The sequence below is a fragment of the Lutjanus erythropterus genome, chromosome 13 (genome assembly GCF_056507025.1).
Source record: "Lutjanus erythropterus isolate fLutEry1 chromosome 13, fLutEry1.hap2, whole genome shotgun sequence".
In the NCBI taxonomy this organism is placed as follows: Eukaryota; Metazoa; Chordata; class Actinopteri; order Lutjaniformes; family Lutjanidae; genus Lutjanus; species Lutjanus erythropterus.
The window spans coordinates 26,738,696-26,760,058 of NC_139329.1; the positions used below are offsets into that span (position 1 = coordinate 26,738,696).

The 21,363-nt window shown below is 39.1% G+C and overlaps 1 protein-coding gene across 1 annotated transcript; it reads right to left on the reverse strand.

The window, feature by feature from the left end:
• Positions 1–1,067: 1,067 nt before the first annotated feature.
• gnrhr4 (gonadotropin releasing hormone receptor 4) lies at positions 1,068–19,134 on the reverse strand. Its single transcript, XM_084733557.1, has 4 exons — positions 19,014–19,134; positions 17,912–18,512; positions 1,965–2,169; positions 1,068–1,873 (listed from the first exon to the last, which is right to left on the reverse strand). The coding sequence occupies exons 2-4, from the start codon at positions 18,425–18,427 to the stop codon at positions 1,410–1,412; spliced, it is 1,185 nt and encodes a 394-aa protein (XP_084589683.1). The 5' UTR covers positions 18,428–18,512; positions 19,014–19,134; the 3' UTR covers positions 1,068–1,409.
• Between the last annotated feature and the right edge of the window lie 2,229 nt (positions 19,135–21,363).

The window sequence follows — 21,363 nt, forward strand, 5'->3', positions numbered from 1 at the left end:
AGAAATATCCACTTTAAGTAACTCTTACAGACACAAAACTTTCAGGTTTTATTCCTGTCTATATTCTGAAGGTTTTTACGAAGGGCCTTGTTGATGCATTATTCAACACCTGATTTATATAACATTTTATCCTTACAAACATGGGAAAAATTGATTCTTTTTTTGTTTTGTTTTGTTTTGTTTTGTAATGAGCCTGGTTTTATCCAATATTAAGATTTCTGTTATTGAAAATGTACACAGATTGGCACAAACGTAATTAGAAAATGCCTTATTTGCATGTTCAAGCAAAATAACAGAAAACTTGTAACAAAAAAACAAAAAAAAACCTGGCAATGAAATTTCATTGTGTTATATCAACTAGTTAGATTTTTTTACCCTACTGACCTGCCCAGCCTTAAAGGGATAGTTCAGATCTTTTGAAGTGGGGTTTTGTGAGGTACTTACCAACAGTCAGTGTATTACTCACAGTAAATGACAGTCAGAAAGCCTCCAGTTTGTAGAAGCAGTGCGAGTACTGATGTTGGAGGCTATGTTATGTACTGCTATGGACAGGGTCTGCAGACACTTAAAGGCAAAAAGTCAATGCCAGTTTGAGTGTGCACTGTATGTAGAATAATTTCACTGCTTTACCTTTCTATGGAGAGCCTTTTCCAATGAGAAACCACAAATATCACTCTCGCCAAAGATACCAGACTCCTTTGAAAAAAAGATGCCTTGTTTGTTTGTGTTACTGTGTGACTGTGGTGTTTTAAAGGGTTAGTTTGAATTCACCAAAGTCACACAATTACAAATGAAATAACAGCTCAAGGCAGAGGCAAACAGATGTTCTGCAGTGTAAAATTACTGATTTCACCCATGGAGTTTGGATTGGAAAGGGCTGGTGAAAATATTCTGTGTACACCTAAACTGATGTTGATGTATTTAGGTGGCTAAAACACCTTTTGTTCCTGACCCTGTCCACAGCAGTGCATTGTTTCGTACACAGACACTCCTGCTGCGTCTCCAAACTGGGGAGCATGCCACCTTCCTCTGCAGGTCATACACTGTCAATGGATAAGTACCACATACAACCCCACTTTAAAACATCGGAACAATCCCTTTAAGCTTTGTGAAAATCCAAATAGCAGTGTGTGAAACATTCAGTGAATCATGGCGTCGCTCTGCATCACTCTCAAAATCTGATCTGACAAAATGCGGGACGAAAAAACCGAGGCTGAGCTGTAACAGAGCATCAGTTACATCAGTGGAACAAAAATGAACAGATTCATCTGACAAAAGAGCACTGAATTTTTGTGGCTCAGCATTTGAAAGCAAAATCACTGAGCTCACTTTGATCTATAGAGAAGGACAAAGTGCACCATTGATTAAGAGCAGAGATTCTTTTTATTGAAACTGAAATTGAAAAGCCTTTACATCTTGCTTATTGGGATTATCGGCCTTGAGCCACTTTTCATGCTGCTGTTGTCGTTTCCTTCCTCTATGTCTGTGTTGTGGCTAGCGGAGGCATTCTGCCTGTGAGATGACAGACGAGTCATGTGTACAAGGCAAGTGTTGTTTTCTACTTCAGTCCGTGTGTTTGCACTTGGGCAGCATCTCCTAAGCCCCTGGTGAAGACGAACGGTAAACAGACCATAAGTAATGGGGTCTAGACAGGCGTTGAAGAGGCCAAAGATAAACAGCATATGAGTCAGGGAATGAGAGACCGTCTCCTCCATTTTTTCAGGAAACAGCCAATACCACAGGCCTAGCAGATAGTACGGGGTCCAGCAGATGATGAATGACGTCACAATGACAATGCTCATCTTAAGCGTCCTCATCCGAGCTTTAGGGATGTTGTTGTGGGAGCGGCGGAGATGAACGTCTCTCGACAGCACTAGAAGAGAAGAAAACACATATTTTTTCAGGGGTGGGGTCTCAGGAAATACACTTTGACTGCAGGTCTGGAGGAAATACATGAGACTTACGGTTACTGCGGGCCATGCGGCTGGATATCTCGACAAGGATTCTTGTGTAACAGAAGATCATGATGACCAAAGGCAGGAGGAAGAGGCACACAAAGGTGAACATATTGTAGAGGGTCTCCTGCCAGCGCTGGACAAAACTGCCGTGGGTGGTACACTGGGTGAAGTTCTCCGGGACTGTGATGGTCACATTGTGGAATATAAACATCTACATAAAAAGAAAAGAAAAGCTTTTCTTAGTGACAAGTCTACATCAGTCAGACAGATAGAATCATTGGGCCTCATGCAAGAACATTTTTCATATTTTTGTCTTAAAATTCTCTCACTTCTTTTCATACAAAGGGCTCATATGAACACGCCACGTCAGATTCAATAAATGCTTGTAACATCAGAAAACCGTTTAAATTATCTACCTGTCTGAATAATACATGAGTTGTTCATTCATGAAAATTACATCAAAGAGAAAAAAGAACTTTATAAATTTGGGGTTTGACATCCTGCTTTCAGAGCTCCATGAAGAAAAAGCTGTCATTTTAAGAGCGTCAGCAGTGAAATTAAAAGAGCTGGTAAAGCAAAGAAATGGGAAAAGTGAGTGCTGTTAATGTCATGTTACCTAAGGGTCGGACTGTCACTGAAATAAAGAAGAAATGTCTCGATATGAAAACGACTTAAGAGAAAAAAACCCAAAAGACTCGCCACAGCCACAGTAAGGGGCAACTGATGACTGTAGTGAGAGGAGAGAGTAAAGGGGAAGTTTTCATCAGGGAGACAGAGGATAGAATAAGTGAAGATGCTCACCTGAACAGAGACTTCATAAACTGCATGTGCAGATATACTGTCAATACACCTGACAGCGGGTAATAATAAATCATTGAATAATGACAGGCTTTATATGTAAATTTACAATCATATTATAATTTGAAATGTAGTCAAACATGATAATGTTGACATAATTATGAAGTGTAATTTATTTTTCAAACTTAAAATGTCTTAAAACTAATACTTGGTTAACAGCAGACTGGCTGACTGCACATGACTCTATGACAGGTCTGGATTCCTGCACCACTTAAGAACAAGTCTGTTTGTACGAGTTCTTGCATGAGGCCCATTGCTTTTCATTTAGCTAATTCATCACTCCTCTGCTTTGTGACCCCAGAAACTGACTGAGGTCCACGATCCCTAAAAGCATCTTGGAGGAGACAAGGAGAAATCTGGAGGAGCTTACAGCTGAAACCATGAGTGTGTCCAATAAACTGTATAAGATAACCAATTAATTCTTAATTCTTACCCAAGGCACCATGCCAATGATCACTTAGAGACAAACACCCCTCAAATTGCAGTGACACAAAATGGATTGTTTTTTTAAATGAAAAAGTGATGTAGGAGGCAACCATGTGCCAGTAAAAGCTCCAAAGTGTATAGAAATTGCACGGAAATTGCAAGGAAATTACCCTGAACACATTAAACTTGGATTCAAAATGCCAGGCAGTGATACTGGTCCAAAAGCACAATGTTTTGAATGTGGTGAAAACCCAATTTACCATTTCTCCTTTTTTGTCATGCTTTGTTTTTCCCTTTGTTCCCTCTATGTTTTAACAATCAATAGTGGACCTTCAGTTACAAAACACTGAGAACTCTTGTTCTGAATGCAGGTTTGAAGCACTTTCGCATCGGCATATACACTGGATTCTCTTATACCGGCTGTGGTCCCATGTGGAAGTTACCAGATGGCAACACCCCTTTGATTGGTCAGCTGGTCTGATGGGACAGTAAAATGAATATCAAGCCAGCCATGGAAACAGCGAAACTTTAAAATTAATAGCACTGCATGATTTTAATACTGTAGATGTTGCAAACTACCAATGGGAACAGAAATAGAATTGTGAATGAATCATGAAAGACTCTTGTAATTGGTTCTACTTTTTAACAATCTGTTCCTCTGGTATCATAATATTTATCCTATAAAGCTGCACAGTTAAGCCCAATAATATCCTGCCTGAGCATGTAAAGGACTAACTGTACCTGCAGCCATCGACAGACCACATATTGAGTTTAATCAGGGCATCTACTGCTGATTCTAATTGCTGTCTCATGTCCAATCAGTCATTTCCATGATAAACAAATGTAATTGTTTCTTTGTTGTTCTTTTATCAGTTAGATTCCATAACACCCCAACATATAGACCTATAAATATAGATCACATAGACCAGCAGTCATCAGGTTCTTTGCTTTAGAACTATTGTTCAATTATCTCATCACATTATAGGGCTGTGCAGACGCCTTGCATGATCAATAACTGCCATCTCCTCAAACTGACACTGGAGTGAGCAAGTATGTGTATGTGGTAAATAGAATTCCTCCCTCCTTGTGTCTCTTCCTCACAGCTCGATGAGGAGAGAAAGACATCACGGAGAGATCTGAGTTAGGGATGTGAGGAACCATTGTAGCCAAATGGAAAGCTAAGAATGTATGGGCATAGTTGTAAGCTTGAGCCAGGTCAACGCCATATGTGGCCGCTCTGCCGTCATCAATTTAAATATATGTGCACGTGGGTGAAAGAGAGAGAATTATAAGGTGATATTGCTGAGTACAATTAAAGTACAAAGCATTCTTTCTTTGCAAAGTCCTATCATAAAGGTGGACTAGAGTTTCAGTGTTTCTCTTGAAGTCTTGAATGCATGTCACGGTATTAACTGACATGACTTTAACGATCTATACTCTTTCAATCAAAGTGTGACACTGGCTAAAATGTGTGAGGCATTTAAACACATGAATAAAATAGACGTATTGAGCTGTTATCCAGCAACTGAATATGTCCTTGACATTTTGAAAAGGTATCTGGTCTGTTTCTAATAGACTGACATAAGTGTTCACGTCAATAGGAAGATCAATGTTTTTCACTGGAAAGAGAAAGCCTTTGGCTGTAAGCATCAGAGAGAAAAAATATATTTAGACAAAGACAATCCCATGAGGCATCTGGGATCCTGCACTCACAGTGGGTGATATACACTTCTGATCATCTGTTAAAGTAAAGGCCAGTAATTGCAATTCTTACAGATGTGTGAGGTAAGCCTCCAGAGGAAAAGCCCCAGACCTGGGTTTCCTCTAAAGCGCTTAAGTTAATTTGATGGCAAATTGTGTTCTCATGAAAATGTCCTTAAATACACAAAAGATAATTGTGCAGGTTGCAGGTCTCCCATGACAGTGTCTTCATTTCATTGTGTTCCTGCTTCTCTGCTCAGAAAAACCCATGAATGGTAAAAAAAATAAGCTGACTTTATAACTGCAAGAAACAGGTGAAAAAAATGTTCTACAACTTGTATGTTTCTCATTATTTATGGCTGTAAAAATGAACTATATTTGTTTTAACTTAAACTTAGACTCTTAAAAATTTAAGTTGACTGAATTTGAGAAGACAAGTTGTGGTAATTCTATATTATAATAATTAAGTTTCTTTAGAAACTTAAATTAATGGGTTGATTAAAATTTATACGGCACATTCATTCAACTCATCATTTCAATTCAAAGCCCTCAAGTTAGAAGAATTAATATTAATACATTCTGAAACATTCTGAAAATAAATACTAGAAATTAAAAATTAAATTAACCAGAATAAATAAAACTTGTATATTTATGTTAAGGTAATGAGAAAATAGTCGTCGATTCCTCTAACATCCTGCTTTTACAGACAGGGTAAACATAATTTATTATGTTTTTCTGTTTTGTTTTTTAAGAGACATGGCATCATTTAAACTGATGGCAGATTCGAGAGTGGTCAAAATCTCAACAGACCTCACGGCTAAAACATGAGATGAATTTTCAGTGTACCTGGCAGCCTCTGAGCAGAGAAAATAGACAGAGCTGCAGTGTTGCTCCTGGCTATTTTTTCGACAAGACATTTAGTGTATTTTGTTTGAGGCCCTCAGAGTGAAGATAAATATCCTTCACAGTCTGAGCTGCACAACAGCTGAGCCACAGGAAGTGAGTCAATGCATCAGTCCAGGCGAGCATTCAGGATAAATATGTGTTTTCTGTTTATATCATTATAGCCTATATGGATCTCTGCATGAATATTTTTCAAAGGAAGAGAATAAACTTTGTTCTGTGTAGGGCCAAAGTCAGTCCGTAAGTTTCCAAGCCTAGAGGAAAGTGTCAAAATAAAATACATATTTTCTAGCAATCATTCATATATGGTTCTCAAAGCTTTAAGTTTAGAGAGGACTTTTAAATGTCTTTATCCATATACTGACTGACTCACTGTCAGTCAATATAAAATCACGGTGTTTGGCAAAATTTATATTACATTCGAGTGGAGAAGCTAAAGCTCACAAAGCCTCAAAAATACCAAATATGCCATGCTGAATCCGAGAAAATATGCCTCAGAACATCCAGAGAAATTCCATCTGATCGAACAGTGAAGCCATATGAGTCATGGCTTTAGGCCTAAATATTTAATTCAGTGTAAATATAGCATACTGTAGCTTTGATGAAATGTTTGAACAAGCTGGTACAGAATATACAGTATATAATAATGTCACAGTGTGCAATAATATGATGTTTCCAAACTTAAACCTACATGAGGGGGAAATGAAACAGGAAAAGTGGATGTTGGTGAAAGAGGTGTAAGAATCTAATAGCAACACCTTTAAAAGCTTTACATTAATTGACATTTATTCATGTTAATATTAATACAACTGCATTATAGTGTGTTATAATGGCATAAGGTGATTTTGACAGTATATGGAGAACTGTATGTTCTGTAAGCACACATTATACATATATATATTGTTATGCATAAATATTCCTACTTTAAGTATTGTATACACTATATGCATTAGTGCATTTAAACTGATCAACATACAGTTTTTTGTATGTTTCCAAGTTTTTAATGTGCTTTTTTGCACAGCGCGTGTGACTTCAGGTTGAAGGATGGTGAAAAAGGTGGCCTAATTTAAAACGGAAACACTATAAGTCACAATCACAGTTAATTAAACGTTAATTAAATTACCCAGATAGAGTGACTAACATTTATAAAGTGGTTTAGCAGTCATCACTTATGTGCATTTTCAAACCAGCATGAAACCAGTAAAGCTGCGCATTACAGTTTCTGACACCCTGTTGTGAAACTTTTAAAAGTATGTTTGATTTAAATGATTGCTGACTCCAACACAGAGCCGAGTCAAATGATGTTAAGGCTGCTGCGGTTTGTATCCGGTGCTTCACGTGCTGCAGCAGGGTTGGACGGGGTGAGTCAAGCACCAAATCTGCTTTGTTGAATCCACAATATGTATCCTAATTTAAAAAGCTTTTTAGCTCTTCTGTAAGCTCTTCTGCTTACAGACTTAAACATGATTTATTATGTGAGTGTTATAGCCCGCAGTCATTTCCATCCATGTGACAATCCATCAGTGACAGACACAGAGGAGTGGATACTATAAGAATATAACTGAATAGAAACTAGCTCAGCATGTAATTAGACCTAAAATATGAAAGAATGAATGATTTGGCATCACTGGATGCAGTTATATTCTGCAATAATATCAAGAATATTGCATATTATGTGCTAAAAATGTTAATGGGAAGAATTTAAAGATGTTACACAAAGACTGCAGCATCTCAACGATGCTAAGCTTTGTTCGTGTCATCCTGAAACATTAAGGCTCTGGTTAATGGAGCAAAGCCATAGGTTAAGTGCTGTAGCCCCGCCTTGAGTGTATTACTGGAGTCCTGAGTAACTGTTCAGACAGCTACGATACAAAGAGGCCCTGTGAGAAATGTTAATGTAGGTTCCTTGAAACACTTTCTCCATGAAAGTAGTAAATGTCTCTTCTTCTTCTCCTCCTTCTCCTAGACAGAAATATATCCACTTAATAGTATTCACTCATCTGTCTCCAGTGTGGAGCCCTGTCTGAGGGTCCAGCTGCAACTGGAACTGAAGAACTTCACACAGACTTTGTAGGATTTAGTGACATCTAACCGTGAGTTTGCAGTTTGAGAACACTGTCTGTCACCCTCCCCTTCAAAGTGCTTTTCATGTCCTTGAGTATATATTTCAGTAACCTACTTTTTACTTCACTACTTGTCACATTATACCTTCATTACAGCTAGTCTAGATGAGCACCTCAACAAGTTGCCAGCTGCCTCGAAGAAAAATAAGCACCAGCTGACTTTTGGCCACAATGCAATAAAATGGTGTAAAACCCAGAACAAGGTGCAGCTTACAGCAACAATCCCTGGCCACATTTCGCCACAGAGAAATGTAAAAAAAAGACAACAGTTATATGATGAAGTGCTGCTGTGCCCCCTGAAAAACACTGAGATCTCTATTTTGAAAACTCTTCTGACCTCCACAAGTAAGTTGCACGTACTCCTTCCATCCATCCATCCATCAACCGCTTATCTGAAATTGGGTCGCGGAGGCAACAGTTTCAGCAGGGGACCCAAAAAAAACCTCAGTCAAACCTCAGATTGAGGTTAAACAGAGTTTGTGTGTGTGTTTGTAAAATTATTCTCACTAATAGTCAGTCAGTCAGCGAGATGACTGGAACACCTGTAGTGTTTGCGTCTGTTTATTGGGATCCAGAAAAACAAAGATTGAGCAATTATGATCTTATATTGTTATATCTGACCACGAGAACAATCCAACCAGGGAGAAAAAGGTAGAGCGGTCAGAGTATGATGCTGGGTGGATAACCTGTGCATAATTGTGTGCACAGGTTGAAGCTGCACCTCAGTCCAGTTCAGTCGGGTTGAGGTGGAGCTTTGTGGCCAGTCTCTCCTCTCTCCCGCTCCTGCTTCAGGAGCTTCATCCAGCAAAGCTGCATAATAATGATGATGATAGTAATGAATTATAAAATATAACAGAATTTCAAGTTGCTTTAGTGTAAAACATAACCAGCTGCATATCTGCATGACATTTATGGTTCATGTATTGTATTAGTTTTTGCAGGCGTTCATGTAAAATAAACAATTTGCACATGAAGCCATATGGAGACGTCCTGCAAAATGCTTTACAGAAATGATGAAAGCACAATACAGAACTAGATCTACAGTATATTTATAAACACATATTATCACCTCAGCACAATGACAAACTAAGACTTTCTCCGAAGCTAAAGAAAATACCATTTGACTCTCATTAGACAGCTCATTAAATCTTCTGGAGGTTTAACGCCTACTATAATCAGATGCCAAGCAGAAAAAAAAAGGTTCAGCTGCTGGTTACAGAAATCTTTACAGCAAATTGTCTTAACCTTCCATGATGTTCTACACACATCAAAGGTTATGTAGAAAAGTAGGAAAACAAAGTACCTATGTTCCTCTCCAGCTTACATAAACTGGAGTGGCGGTTAACAAGCGCTAATTTTAACCCTATAGGAAGCCTTTCCGCTTTTAATTAAAGCAACTGTGAACTGGCAACATAAACATACAAATACTTGACGTCAGTGGATAAAGTGTAGAGGGTGGGAGTAAGTCACATCAATGGAAAAGGAACTTTCTGCAAAGTCTAATAACGCCTGCAGTCATGTTCAACTACAAACTGTTCATGAGTGATGAAAGGGGGTGTGGTTAAAGTTTAGGGGGCGAGGCATACCACCATTATACATGTAACATGTAATTTAACAGATACTCTACACCTTACTTTTAAACTCTGTATATAGTTTTTTGTATGTTACAGTTCAAGTTAAACCTTCATTGATTGTTGTCTATGCACTAATTCACACTTTTAACAGATATTTAGTTGAACGGAATAGTAGAGTTATTATTGCAGTTTGATGCAAAATCCTGAGGGTGGCGCTAAGCCTGCAAAATGCACCTGTAGGGAGTCGCGATATGGAGGAGAAAGGGGGAGGAGAAAGCGCAGAACACGGAAGAAAAACGAAAGGAGTCCAGCGACACATGAGGAGCAAAAGAGTGAAGAGAAAACTTGTTGTTAAAGTTGTCCAGAAGACGCTTAACTTGTTCCAGGATAACATTGTTTACAGCAGGATGAAGGAGGATCATTATTAGATGTGTTTCGGATGACAATTCTCCGGTGAGTGTTTCTTTTGTTTGTTTGTTTGTTTGTTTTGGTGCTAGCTTGAAAAGCAATGTTAGCTGATGCTCAGTTAATGAATGTGTATGAAAAAAACAATCGGAGAAGCGTGTCCTGTGTGACTAAAATAGATGCACTGTATAAAAATAGTGTTGTGTGAATTTTCTGAGAAGTGATATGAGATATGAGATGTTACTGCTAGCAAAAACTATTGCCTCGTGAATTTTATTTTGAAGTTGTGGGTGTATTTTATGGTTGTTGTGAACAGCTGAGTCAGCAACAAGCTAATGAGAGGTTAGAAGATAACTGTAAGATTTTGACATTAAACTGCACACTATTATAAATTGGACATTAACTGAAGTTAACTTGTATGGTGTGCAGGTTGGGTTTTTTTCCGGGTCGGCAGAGGATCTTCAGCCAGAGGGAGGGACAACAACCACTGCTGTCAGGTGTGGGGAGTCAGAGACCAGACGCCGCTGGACTTAGATGTACCAGATCTCCGCTTGGATTTGCAGATAAGCTTAAGCAAAATATACAAAGAAAAAGTGGCCCCTAACTGAACTAAAACTACGTAGCTGACTGAAAAAAACTGAACCTACTGACTTGACTGAACTGAACTTTCAAGGAAAACCCATCAAGGAAAAAAAAGAAAAAGTTGCATCTGAAGAGGAAGTAAATAAGAACCAAAAAAAAGAAAAAAGGGATACATTCAAATTCTTTAATTTTTTTAAGAGTATATTTTTTTATTACTGTTGGATAAGCCAAGTTGATATATGTGAAAAGTAAACATTAGTTATATTTGGCTGTGGAATAAATCCATTCTTCTTGGTTTCACTAAACAGTGTCTTTGGTTTACTTACTATCCTCCTTGAAGAGCCCATATGTAAGATATTGGTGTAACTGTCTATTAGCCTCTTAACCTATTTCATTGCAAATACTGGTTACATACACAATACGTCTGTCTTGAGTTGCTCCATGATCAAATAATTAATTAAAGAACTAATAGACCACTTAAAAGGCATAATCTGCAACATTATTCAACTGTGCTTGGGACATTTTACCAACCAAAAATGTTGGTATTATGAACAGTTTGGACAAATCCTTCTTTTAACTTTCTGATTAAAAACTTCACTACATTTAACATTAAAGAGTTCAGAGCTGCAAATCCTACATGATCTCATTCAGTTTTCCACTGTGAGCTTCACGCTGTCATATATAACTCAAATACACCCCTGGAAACATGCCAGCTCGCTTGTTTGCCTCTGCTTCTCCATGACAGAATGTCTTCAACTTAAAAGTTTGATGCTGAAGGTTCTCCAGATGTCTGTACAGTTGCAAAGCTTGGAGTAGAAATGACTTGCATATCAAACTTCTGTGCATGACATTTTATTTTTCTTTACACTCAACAATCTGATAAAGAAGAAAAAAGTAAAGAATAGAATACAAACAGTAGTGTTGCAGTATATCATATTCTAGCATTTAAATATATATATATATATGAGTTTTTCCTACATTTTCTACCTGATAAACACTTAATAAAATTGGTAAATGTAGATTTGGTCCACAGTGGAGACAATGTCAGGTTGTCCAGTATTCGGTTAAGTGGTCCAGCAGCCTTTGTATTAGGCCTATACTTGGTAGTAATATGACTAAATGTCAGTCATCCAATCCTGAGATCAACTGCAGGTTGGTATTTTATAAATGCATTAAAATTTAACATCTCATCCTCCACTCCTGTTCTTCATCACAGTCCTGTCTAACAAAACTAAAGCCCTGAAAGTAAATTTCACCAGCATGAATTAGACTGAACTGACGCTGATAATATAGCACTGAATGAAAGAAAACGGAAGGGCCCGTGTGGCTGAGGGCTGGTTGCCACAGGTTACCAGTGAGAAAATGAGGTATGGACCAGAAAGTTGTTTGAAGACGCTGTACAGGGTTTCTTCTCCTGCAGCTTGAGGCCAGATTTTACTAGTCTTGAGTAATTATGTGAGCGGTAGGCAATAATGTTCTCCTCTGTCTTAGAACTTGTAAGATGATGCAGTAACAGATGGCTCAGCTGTTTTAGCGGATGGTCTTGCACTGCCCTGTAGCCAAAACTGAGTCAACTTTTTTTTGCTGAGCTATATCCTGCTTTTATTCTCTGGTTCAGCCAAGCCAGTGATTTCACCATTCAGAATCTACAGTACGTCCACTACCAATGCTCAGTGCCAGATCAGGACGTGCGTCCTTTATGGAGGTCTGGGTGGTGGAGGAGTAGGAGGAATTCCCGTCATAAATTAGTATCACAGGCCAACATTATACATGAGCAACACCAGAGAATTAATCAGCTGCTTAGGTAATGTATTAAATGGTATTTGAATGAGGATTTACTGTTAAATTGATGTACTTTCCATTGTTTCATGTTTGCTTTCAGGTGTATAGGAGTCGTGTCACTCTAACATTACTGAAAAACATTATTTTACTGCTTCACAACAAAAAAAATTTAATAACTTAATAACAGGAGACTTTTATTGTGAAGAATTTATATGAAATATCGTTTGTAGTAGTGAGGGTGCATTTTTTTCGTGAAATTAAATTCTTTAAATTAACCATACAATAGCCTCATTACGGCTAAATAACTACAGCATAAAGCCATTGTTTCAAGATTTAAAAAAAACAAAATCAGTGGGAGGAGGTGCACAGAAATAGTTGCTCTGCACTGTATTTGCCACATGACAGGGAGACTTTTTTTCTTTTTTGAAGCACTGTTGATAATATTCTGAACACAGACTTAGAGCAAATAATCAACAACAACAAAACAATTTGTAGACTCACACAAGATAATTCCTCTCAGTCATCACTTATGATCCACTGGAAGTGTATTTTAAGTGTTTTCTCATATTTTGTTGTACTTGGGACATTTGGGCTGTGATGTGCAGCCTCCAGTCAATAACAGTGCACAGGTTGTGAGGTTTGGATTCTGTAAAAACGTTCGTCCGATGGTTACATCACTGTCTGCATCTCTTTCCTCTGCTCTCTGTCTTTGACAGCTATAAACACAGAGGCAGAGCAGACTGAGGACGTAGCGCAGGGTGAAGGTTTGCTTTGGCAGCACTCACACAAAAGCCAACATTTTGTGTGGGAATAGGCTGATTCTTTTTTTTGCTGCAGAATGTAACCATGGCAAAATGAACAGAAAATAGAGTTTTATCCTTCTGGTTCACTGCTTGGTTCTCGCTAACGCCAACCCCTCACTTCATTCACTCCCCACCTCTCTCATTGTTTGAGCTGGTAAAACTGCTGAATAATAACTTATAGCTACTTGTCCAAATCAGTTACGTCATGTAGCCAGTGATGAAAATGTTGCAAAAATGTACAAATGGAAGCACATAACAAAAACAAGTTATGAGTAGATACTTTTGTCTCAGTTGTGCATCCATCACAGGCTCCGTGTTTCACAACACTACAGCAGTGTCAGACAGGCTACAGGGGTTTGTTCTCTTTTGATCTTTCAAAGGTTTAAAAATAAACATCAAAAAGGTCTTTAAGATAACTGCCTTTTGAAGAACATTTGCAGAAGTTTCTCAGGAGTAAAGTGTTATCAGAGGTCAGCAGTTTTTGGTTATTCCCTTCTTAAGAGAGTAGAGTATCAGCCAATCGACAAATTACAGTGAGGACAGAAACTACTGTGGTGTTAAGTGTGATTTAGCTTGTCTATTTCTCTCATAAAAGACAGAAATAATAGTTTAGTGGGTTAGTCAGGCAGAATTTTAACATCACTTACAGGCCCTTTTTGGTAACATTTACAACATGTGGCTAGAGAGGACTCTTATTTCACCCTGTTGTTATTACTTCAGTCACCTGCTCTGAGAAAAGTCTTCAGATGAACAGCAGCAAGGGCCACTGAGACTAGGCTGTTTGTAAAATAACAAAAAAATGTGCCATTGCCTTTCCTGTCACTTCTCCCAGGCTGCTCGGTTCACACTGTCAGTAGCTAAAACCAGACTGTGAAAGATGAAGGTTAACAAAGTCTAAATCAGGACACATCGCATGTAGGTAGCTGTGCTGTCATGAAATCTGCAAAATTACCTGTTACTTTACACACTGGCCCAGGAAATAATGACAGCTCATGTCAAACACTGTGAAAAGGTGATGCATGCAACATATTAAGTAAGTACGTACGTAAAGTAAGTAAATAAGTTAAGTAAGTAAATCTTGGTATTTGTCAGTATGTTGAGATTTATTGCTGTGAAGAAACTGAGAGACTGAGCTCACTTGGTAGAGTGCGCTCCACACATTATTGTTACACTATCTGTCCTCTGTTCAGTTCGTTATATATGTATTTATATATATGTACAGATAGATAGATAGATAGATAGATAGATAGATAGATAGATAGATAGCTGGCATAGTGTACAGGAACATCTGCACTGAGGATTGGCCTGTGGTCCCTCAGTCAGAATGGAAGACACCTCCTTAGGTGGTTGAGCCAAGATCCTGTGGGACTTTCAGATCTGACAAACTGGTGATGGCTAACCAACCGGACATCATGTTGATTGACTGATGACAGAAACAGGCAGTGTTGATAGATGTCGCAATCCCGAGCGACAGCAACATCAGGAAGAAGGAACACGAGAAGCTCGAAAAATACCAAGGGCTAAAAGAGGAGCTGGAGAAGATGTGGGGAGTGAAGGCAACAGTGGCTCCGGTGATGATCGGAGCACTGGGGGCTGTGACCCACAGACTGGCAAAGTGGCTCCAGCAGATTCCAGGTACACCATCAGAGGTCGCTGTCCAGAGAGCAAAATCCTAGGAACAGCTAAGATACTGCGCAGAACCCCCAAACTCCCAAGCCTCTGGAAGGGGACCTGAGCTTGAGGAAGCTCCACCCACCACCACCACCACTCCCAAAGGGAGGAGGGGCTATATATGTGTATGTATACATATACATAATATATACACATAAGGTTGAATAATTAAATAATTGAGTAGTAAATAAATAAGAGGAAATTGCAAGTATATCTCAAGGTAATCTTTTTCCAACATTTCTCATTATTGCCTTTTCATGAATGTGATGCCAGCTGCTTTGACTTGAATAGATGTCAGATGATCTTTGTCTTGTCATGCACACGTGGATCTCAGTCGAACATTTCTTTTTACCTTTCCTGTCAATGGTGTGACAATGGAGTCATCTATGAGTCATCGCTCTCAATTTCTTTAAAAAAAAAAAGTGCTCTGAGTGACATTTTACACATACTTCCTGAAATAATAACCATCACAGATATGTGGGTGTGAAAAATACTGGCTGGGTCACAAAGATCACAAAAGTAGTATCTGTATGCCGTACAGTCAGTGTAGCCACCTGTGAAAAACATGAAGTGACCTGAAACTGTGAGTCATTCAGATGGACAAGTGCTGTATCCATCATCATGTATGACTGACATGATGACAGGCTTGTGCTTCATATAGGATAATAATGCCCACGCTATTATATATAATTTATTATTATTATTGTTATTTATTTATTATATTTAATTGCATTATCACGATGTGATCCCACGCTGTGAGAAATTATTAACTACGTGCTCGGAAAAACCTTCACATATACAGTATTCATTACTTTAACTGTTTATTTCTACTTGCTGTAAGTGTTATCACTCTACATGGTCTTTTTTTTATTATGGCTTATTTATTTTCTGGATGATAGTTAGATGAGAAGAGTAATGCTGTTATTAAGGACTGGTATGAAAACTACTTGGTTAGGTTTTAGTTGGTTAAATGTTTGAGATTATACAGATAAAAACTATTTGGAGGCATAATTTAATTGTGCATTTAAGAGTTTATTTTAAGTGGAAGGCAGTCAACCATCAGATCTTGAACATAACTGTGAGATTAAGAATGATGCGCAAAGTTAAAGGTTATATTTGAAGCCAGCATTAACAAATAGTAATGTATAGTTGATGATAGATGTAAGAGTGGCTTAATGTTGAAGGAAAATTAACTGACAAGAGATGCCCTGCTTGGAATCAGTAGGAAGACAGGTTGTGAAGGAAATGAGAGACCTACTAGCCTGTATCCAGCGTGAAGGCAGATGTGGTGTTCTGTTGTCTCTGTAGGATGTTTAACAGTGCACTTGCCCCTGACGGCTAAATTTTCACAGTGGCTACAGGGAGCCAAAACATGCTTCACAAATAACTTCAAAGGAATAAGAGTGATGAGGTGGAAGGAGCATGAGAGGAACTTGTGGATATAACAGAAGAGTATAGAATAGCAGGCTCTTTCTCTCACTTTTAAAAGACACTTAGAAGAGAATGCACACTGTGATCTACTCTGACACAGACATTGAGATATAGTATTTTTCTTCAGTCAAGGTTGATGGGTTTGTAATGTTTTTTTTGTTTTTTTTAATCAAAGGAGAGGTTGCTAAGCTATAGTATGAACTGATATATTATTAGAAGTGTGGGTTTTCTTGTATCGGCATTTTTTATCTGCAAAAGTAAAAGTTTCTGATGCCTTATGGGAGGACTTCTTTCACCCCAGTGTGGTCCAGTCCACAGGATGAAGCCAAAAAAAATAAAAAGGTGATCACACACCTGGTAGTTAATAAGCATTCCTGATATTTGCCTGTCAGGGTCAGAGATCGTTGGACATCATGCTACACCTGATCAGAAATTTGATCAGTGCAAGCAGCTGCCTCATTTTTGCTCTGCAGCTCAAACCATTTCAAGGACTTTTATGAATTTTACATTTTTGTTTCACAACCAGGGCCTTCTGCTTGCATGTGCCAGAGGAAATAATTTCCGGTTGAGTACTGTGAAGCTTCCCACAACTTGTAAACCAAAAGCTTGCAACCATTTTTTACAATAAGACTTAAACTGAGTCAGTTAAACTGACACTTTGAACACAACAGGTAGCAGCAAATTGCATCATTTTGCGTGTTTCAGTTTAGTCTTTTACAAACTGTACTGCACAGCAGCACTGTGTAATTAGTGAGCCTGTGTGCATCTATTGTGCGAGTGTGATTTTTTCACCTTAATTTCCTGAGTGTTTTTTTTTCCTTTCTTTCTTCCACTGACTTAACAGATAATTTAATTAACCTGCATCTCCCTTTTCAACAAAACTAACCAAACTGAATTCACTGGAGGAGAACACATGTGTAGCACTTATTCTGGTTTCTTAACAAGATTTGATTCTCTTGCTTACTGCTTTAGGTTGTAAACACTCTATAAATCATTAATAAACAAGTTATAACAGTTATCATACATCAGCGAGGGATCATTATTTGGCAGGATCTAGTTACTGCTTACTTCTAATTAATTTTACTAATTTATTAGTTAACATTTGTAACTGTCAAGTGGGAGCCTTATTGTAAAGCATACAATGGCGCATGCTAAAAGTGTCAAGGTGAACAATGTTGCCCAAACCTCAATGTCTGAAGCTTGCTATTTGTTATTTCAATATACCAAACTTTTCAACTATTCTGATATGCTGACAGTGGTTACGTGTTAATAACATAAAGGCATAGATGGAGCTTGGTTTTTTTTAAGTGGGGTTGTATGAAGTATTTATCGATGGTCAGTGTCTTACTTTCAGTAGATGGCAGTGAGTTTGGAGAAGCTGCAGGTGTATGAACTGCTGTAGACAGAGTCCGCAGAAAAACACATTTTTCTTGCCATAAAAACTACATTAGAATAATACAGTCACACTACATGGCTGTGTGTCCAGTAATTAGAGAATTAAAGCAGATACTGAAAAGTAATGCAAAAGTTACTGTACTTTCCTTTGCAACGAACTACTTTATTATTTACAGTCATTGGTAAAGTTATTGAAGCAGCAGCCAGCAGCTCAGTGCAGAGTAGTGTGTGGAGTGAGATGTGTTTGAAGTAAATCCCCAGAGTGTCAGTCAGAACATGCAAACCGTGCTTCATCCTACCTGAGGGAGGGAGAGGATCACACTCATGGTCCAGGCCACAGTCAACATGATTTTGCTCTTCCTCTTGGCCTCACTGATGCCCAGAGGATTGAGAATTGCAGACTGTCTATCCAAACTAATGACCACAGTTACAAACGCGCAGGAGTACATCGCGACCAGCTTCATGAACATCAGCAGCCTGCAGGCGACGTCTCCCGCCTGCCACTGCACGGTGATGTTCCACACCGCGTCGACGGGCATCACGATGAAAGTCACCAGCAGGTCCGCGACTGTCAGGTTCATTATCAGGATCCTGACGTGGGACTTGCGCTTGCCGCCGTTGCTGGCAGCCCAGAGCACGACCAAGTTGCACACAGCTGACACGGCGCACAGAATGAAGGTGATGATGACTCTGACTTTGGCCGCGGTGGAGAAAGTGGGCAGCTGGAGCGCGTCTCCATCGGCGCTCTTATTGCACGCTGAGGCTGATGTCTGGCAGCTGCCATTCACAGTTTGATCTGTCAGCTGGTGGAACATAATGAACAGATAATAATCCCAACTCCTCTTACACTGTGTCTTCCTTCTCCACCTGCATCTCCAGCTGGAACTTCAACCGTGGAATCTGAGAAAATAAAGAGAATTATCTTTTTTTTTTTTCCAGGCTGTATCTACGTGTTTTAAACGTGCCACAAGGTGCAAATAATGTCAGTTTGGGATTATACATGGTTAAAACTGCAGGAATCCCTGTCACCTGCAGCTTTAATTAACGCAATTTAAAAAAAAGGACCGATGTCACGTTATTTAGCTTTTATCTGATATTCAGGGACATACAAAGTGATGGCACAGACAGACACTACAGCCCTAAATTAATAAAGAAAAACTTGTATTAAAATTAGACTACTAAAAAGCACAGGTGAGAAGAAAAAACTGCCATTAATGTTAATATTGAAGTGCAGGTATTTGCTGAACTTGTAACCCTCTTTAATTTCCTCACGGGTTCACACGAGTCATTCCTAAATTACTCTTCTTATTAAAGGCACCTGTCCCGAGAGAAAAGAAAAATAGAGAAAGAAATAAGAAATCATAATTTAAACAGTTTTCGATGCAGATGAAAATAGCTTACCTGCTGTAATTAGAAGCGGAGCTGTCAGTGAGCGCTAATGGGGATCTCAGCGAGCGCGTTTCCACCGCAGAGACTGCAGCTGTTGCTTCAGTCCGCTTCATCGCTTCATTCCTCCGCTCTGACGCGCACACTGACAGGCGACACTATCAACCGCGCTGGTATATTCGGTCATATGAACCACAGGGGGGGCTGAGGGGGGCAGCCCACAGCCCCTACTGGTCAGAGAGGAACATAGTGGACATATTTTAGCATTTTAAATCATGTGATTAAAATAATTTAAATGGTTTCAGGCATTCTGTTGTCATTTTGAAGGATCCACATTTATCTGAAGTATCCTGACATGACCTCAGATAAAAAAAAAAAAAGTTTAAAGGAGCTGCAACATAAATGCTGATAGCAAAGTAATAAGTGCAGAAAATAACATAAAAAGTTTTTTCTTTTCCACTAAATAATAGGCTTTGCAGAAAAAAAGGTCACTGTCCATAGAGTGAGACTGCATGATATCTGCACATATTCACAGGTGCAATTGTGAAGAATTTACACATTTACACCACCTGCCAGGTGGATTTTAATTCAGTGCTTTCCTGTTTGTTGAAACAGAATCTTGGAGCTTTATTTTGGTGTTGGCAGGGGTTCCCAAGCTTTTTTCATGTCAAGGACCTACAAATGATGCACATCAGATCAATCTGAGTTTACCCCCCCCCCCCCCCCCCCCCCTTTTTTTTTAAACCCTATTTCTTTCCCTTGTTCCAACTTCCAAAGAATATGATACCCCCTGCAACCCACTCAGTGACCCCTGATGGTTCCCAGAGCCCAGTTTGAAAATCATTGCGTTATAGCTCAGGTTATTTTTTCGTCTGCCATCTGACCGTGGAGAGTGGAGAGACGAGGCAGGGGGTGTGCTGATGCCAATCTACTGGCACACTGCAATACTGGTGCCAGGAATGAGTGTGTCTGCTGCCCACTGGTTCAGAGCGGGCTGACAGCAGAGTGCATGTCTCTTTACTTGGTGAATCTCATCTATTTAAACTTCTCTGAAATAACTTCATTATTGATATTTTTGTTAGTCTTCCCACTTCTGTGTTGTTAACCAGCTGGTGATCTGATCATTACGCACAGAACAGGCATCTGAAGGCAGCAGGTGCCTGTTCCACCTGCAGTCTCTACCTGGAGTGATGTTACACACCATCATGCTGTTTGTGCAGCCAGTGTCTTACTGCTAATAAGAAAGAACTACACACTAACCTTGACGCTTTGACTAATTATTACCCAGCTTCTTCTGTAGATCAACAGGCGTATTGCAGAGTGGTGCATTAAAAACACATTTGGCACCGTTCCTCGAAAAAAATGTGCATCATTTAAAACATCACTCTCTGCTAATAAGTCCCTCAGGACTGTCTGTTCCTGCCTGTTTTCGCCCGGTGTCTCCATCCAGAACACCGGGTCACCGGGGTAAAAACTTTCTGCAGAACCTGTTGGTGCGTCATAAAGGAGGGCTCAGTTATGTTTAAAGGGGATGAAAGTAATGATGGTGTGAATGTAACCGTGGTTGTCAGCCTCAAATGGACCCACCTATAATGTATGATAATCTATTCTGATTCTCATGAACGTGAATACAACTGATTAACAAGTATTTGTTATTTGCTTGAAGCAGCCTCAAGTAGCCTTTTGTTTTCCGTTTTGTTTTTCTCTCTTTAAGACTCTTTTTCTGGCAGGACTTTTTACACAACGCTGGGATTATAACAAATACTTTTATTTTGTTGTTTAGATACATTTAAGCCTCTTGCAGGCTTTGACATCGAGTTTCTTTTCTTAGTTGTGTGGGCCTCTATCTGTAAAGGAGAAAAAGCAATTTTCTTTATATAAGACATTAGATTACAGCTCAGTGCGCTTTACATTAAAATGTATAAGCAAACACTCACAAACACAATGAGTAATCCACATCCAGACAGGCATTATCAGGCACGCATGTACACTAACCAATACAAAGTCAGAGAAAATAGTTTGCTTTTGATAAATAAAAAAAGTCACACTGATTTTTCTCTGATGCCGTTACCTTTACTGGTGAGAGGAGAGCTCGGAGTTCAAACTTTTGAGATTAAAAACCTGATTTATCTTCACTCTCACCTCTCTGGCCGACCACACTCAGCAATTTACAGTCAGCTAAGTAGTCTCTCTGTCCATGGTGGCTGCTGACTGGAGAAGTAACGTATTTGAAATATACTTCTTGAATGTACAGAGAAGTAGGGACAAAAGGATAAGAACTGGTGAGTGTGAGACATACACACACACACACGATTGCCTCAGTAAAACATGAAACGCTTGCACCTGCATGTGTGCAGGGGCCTAG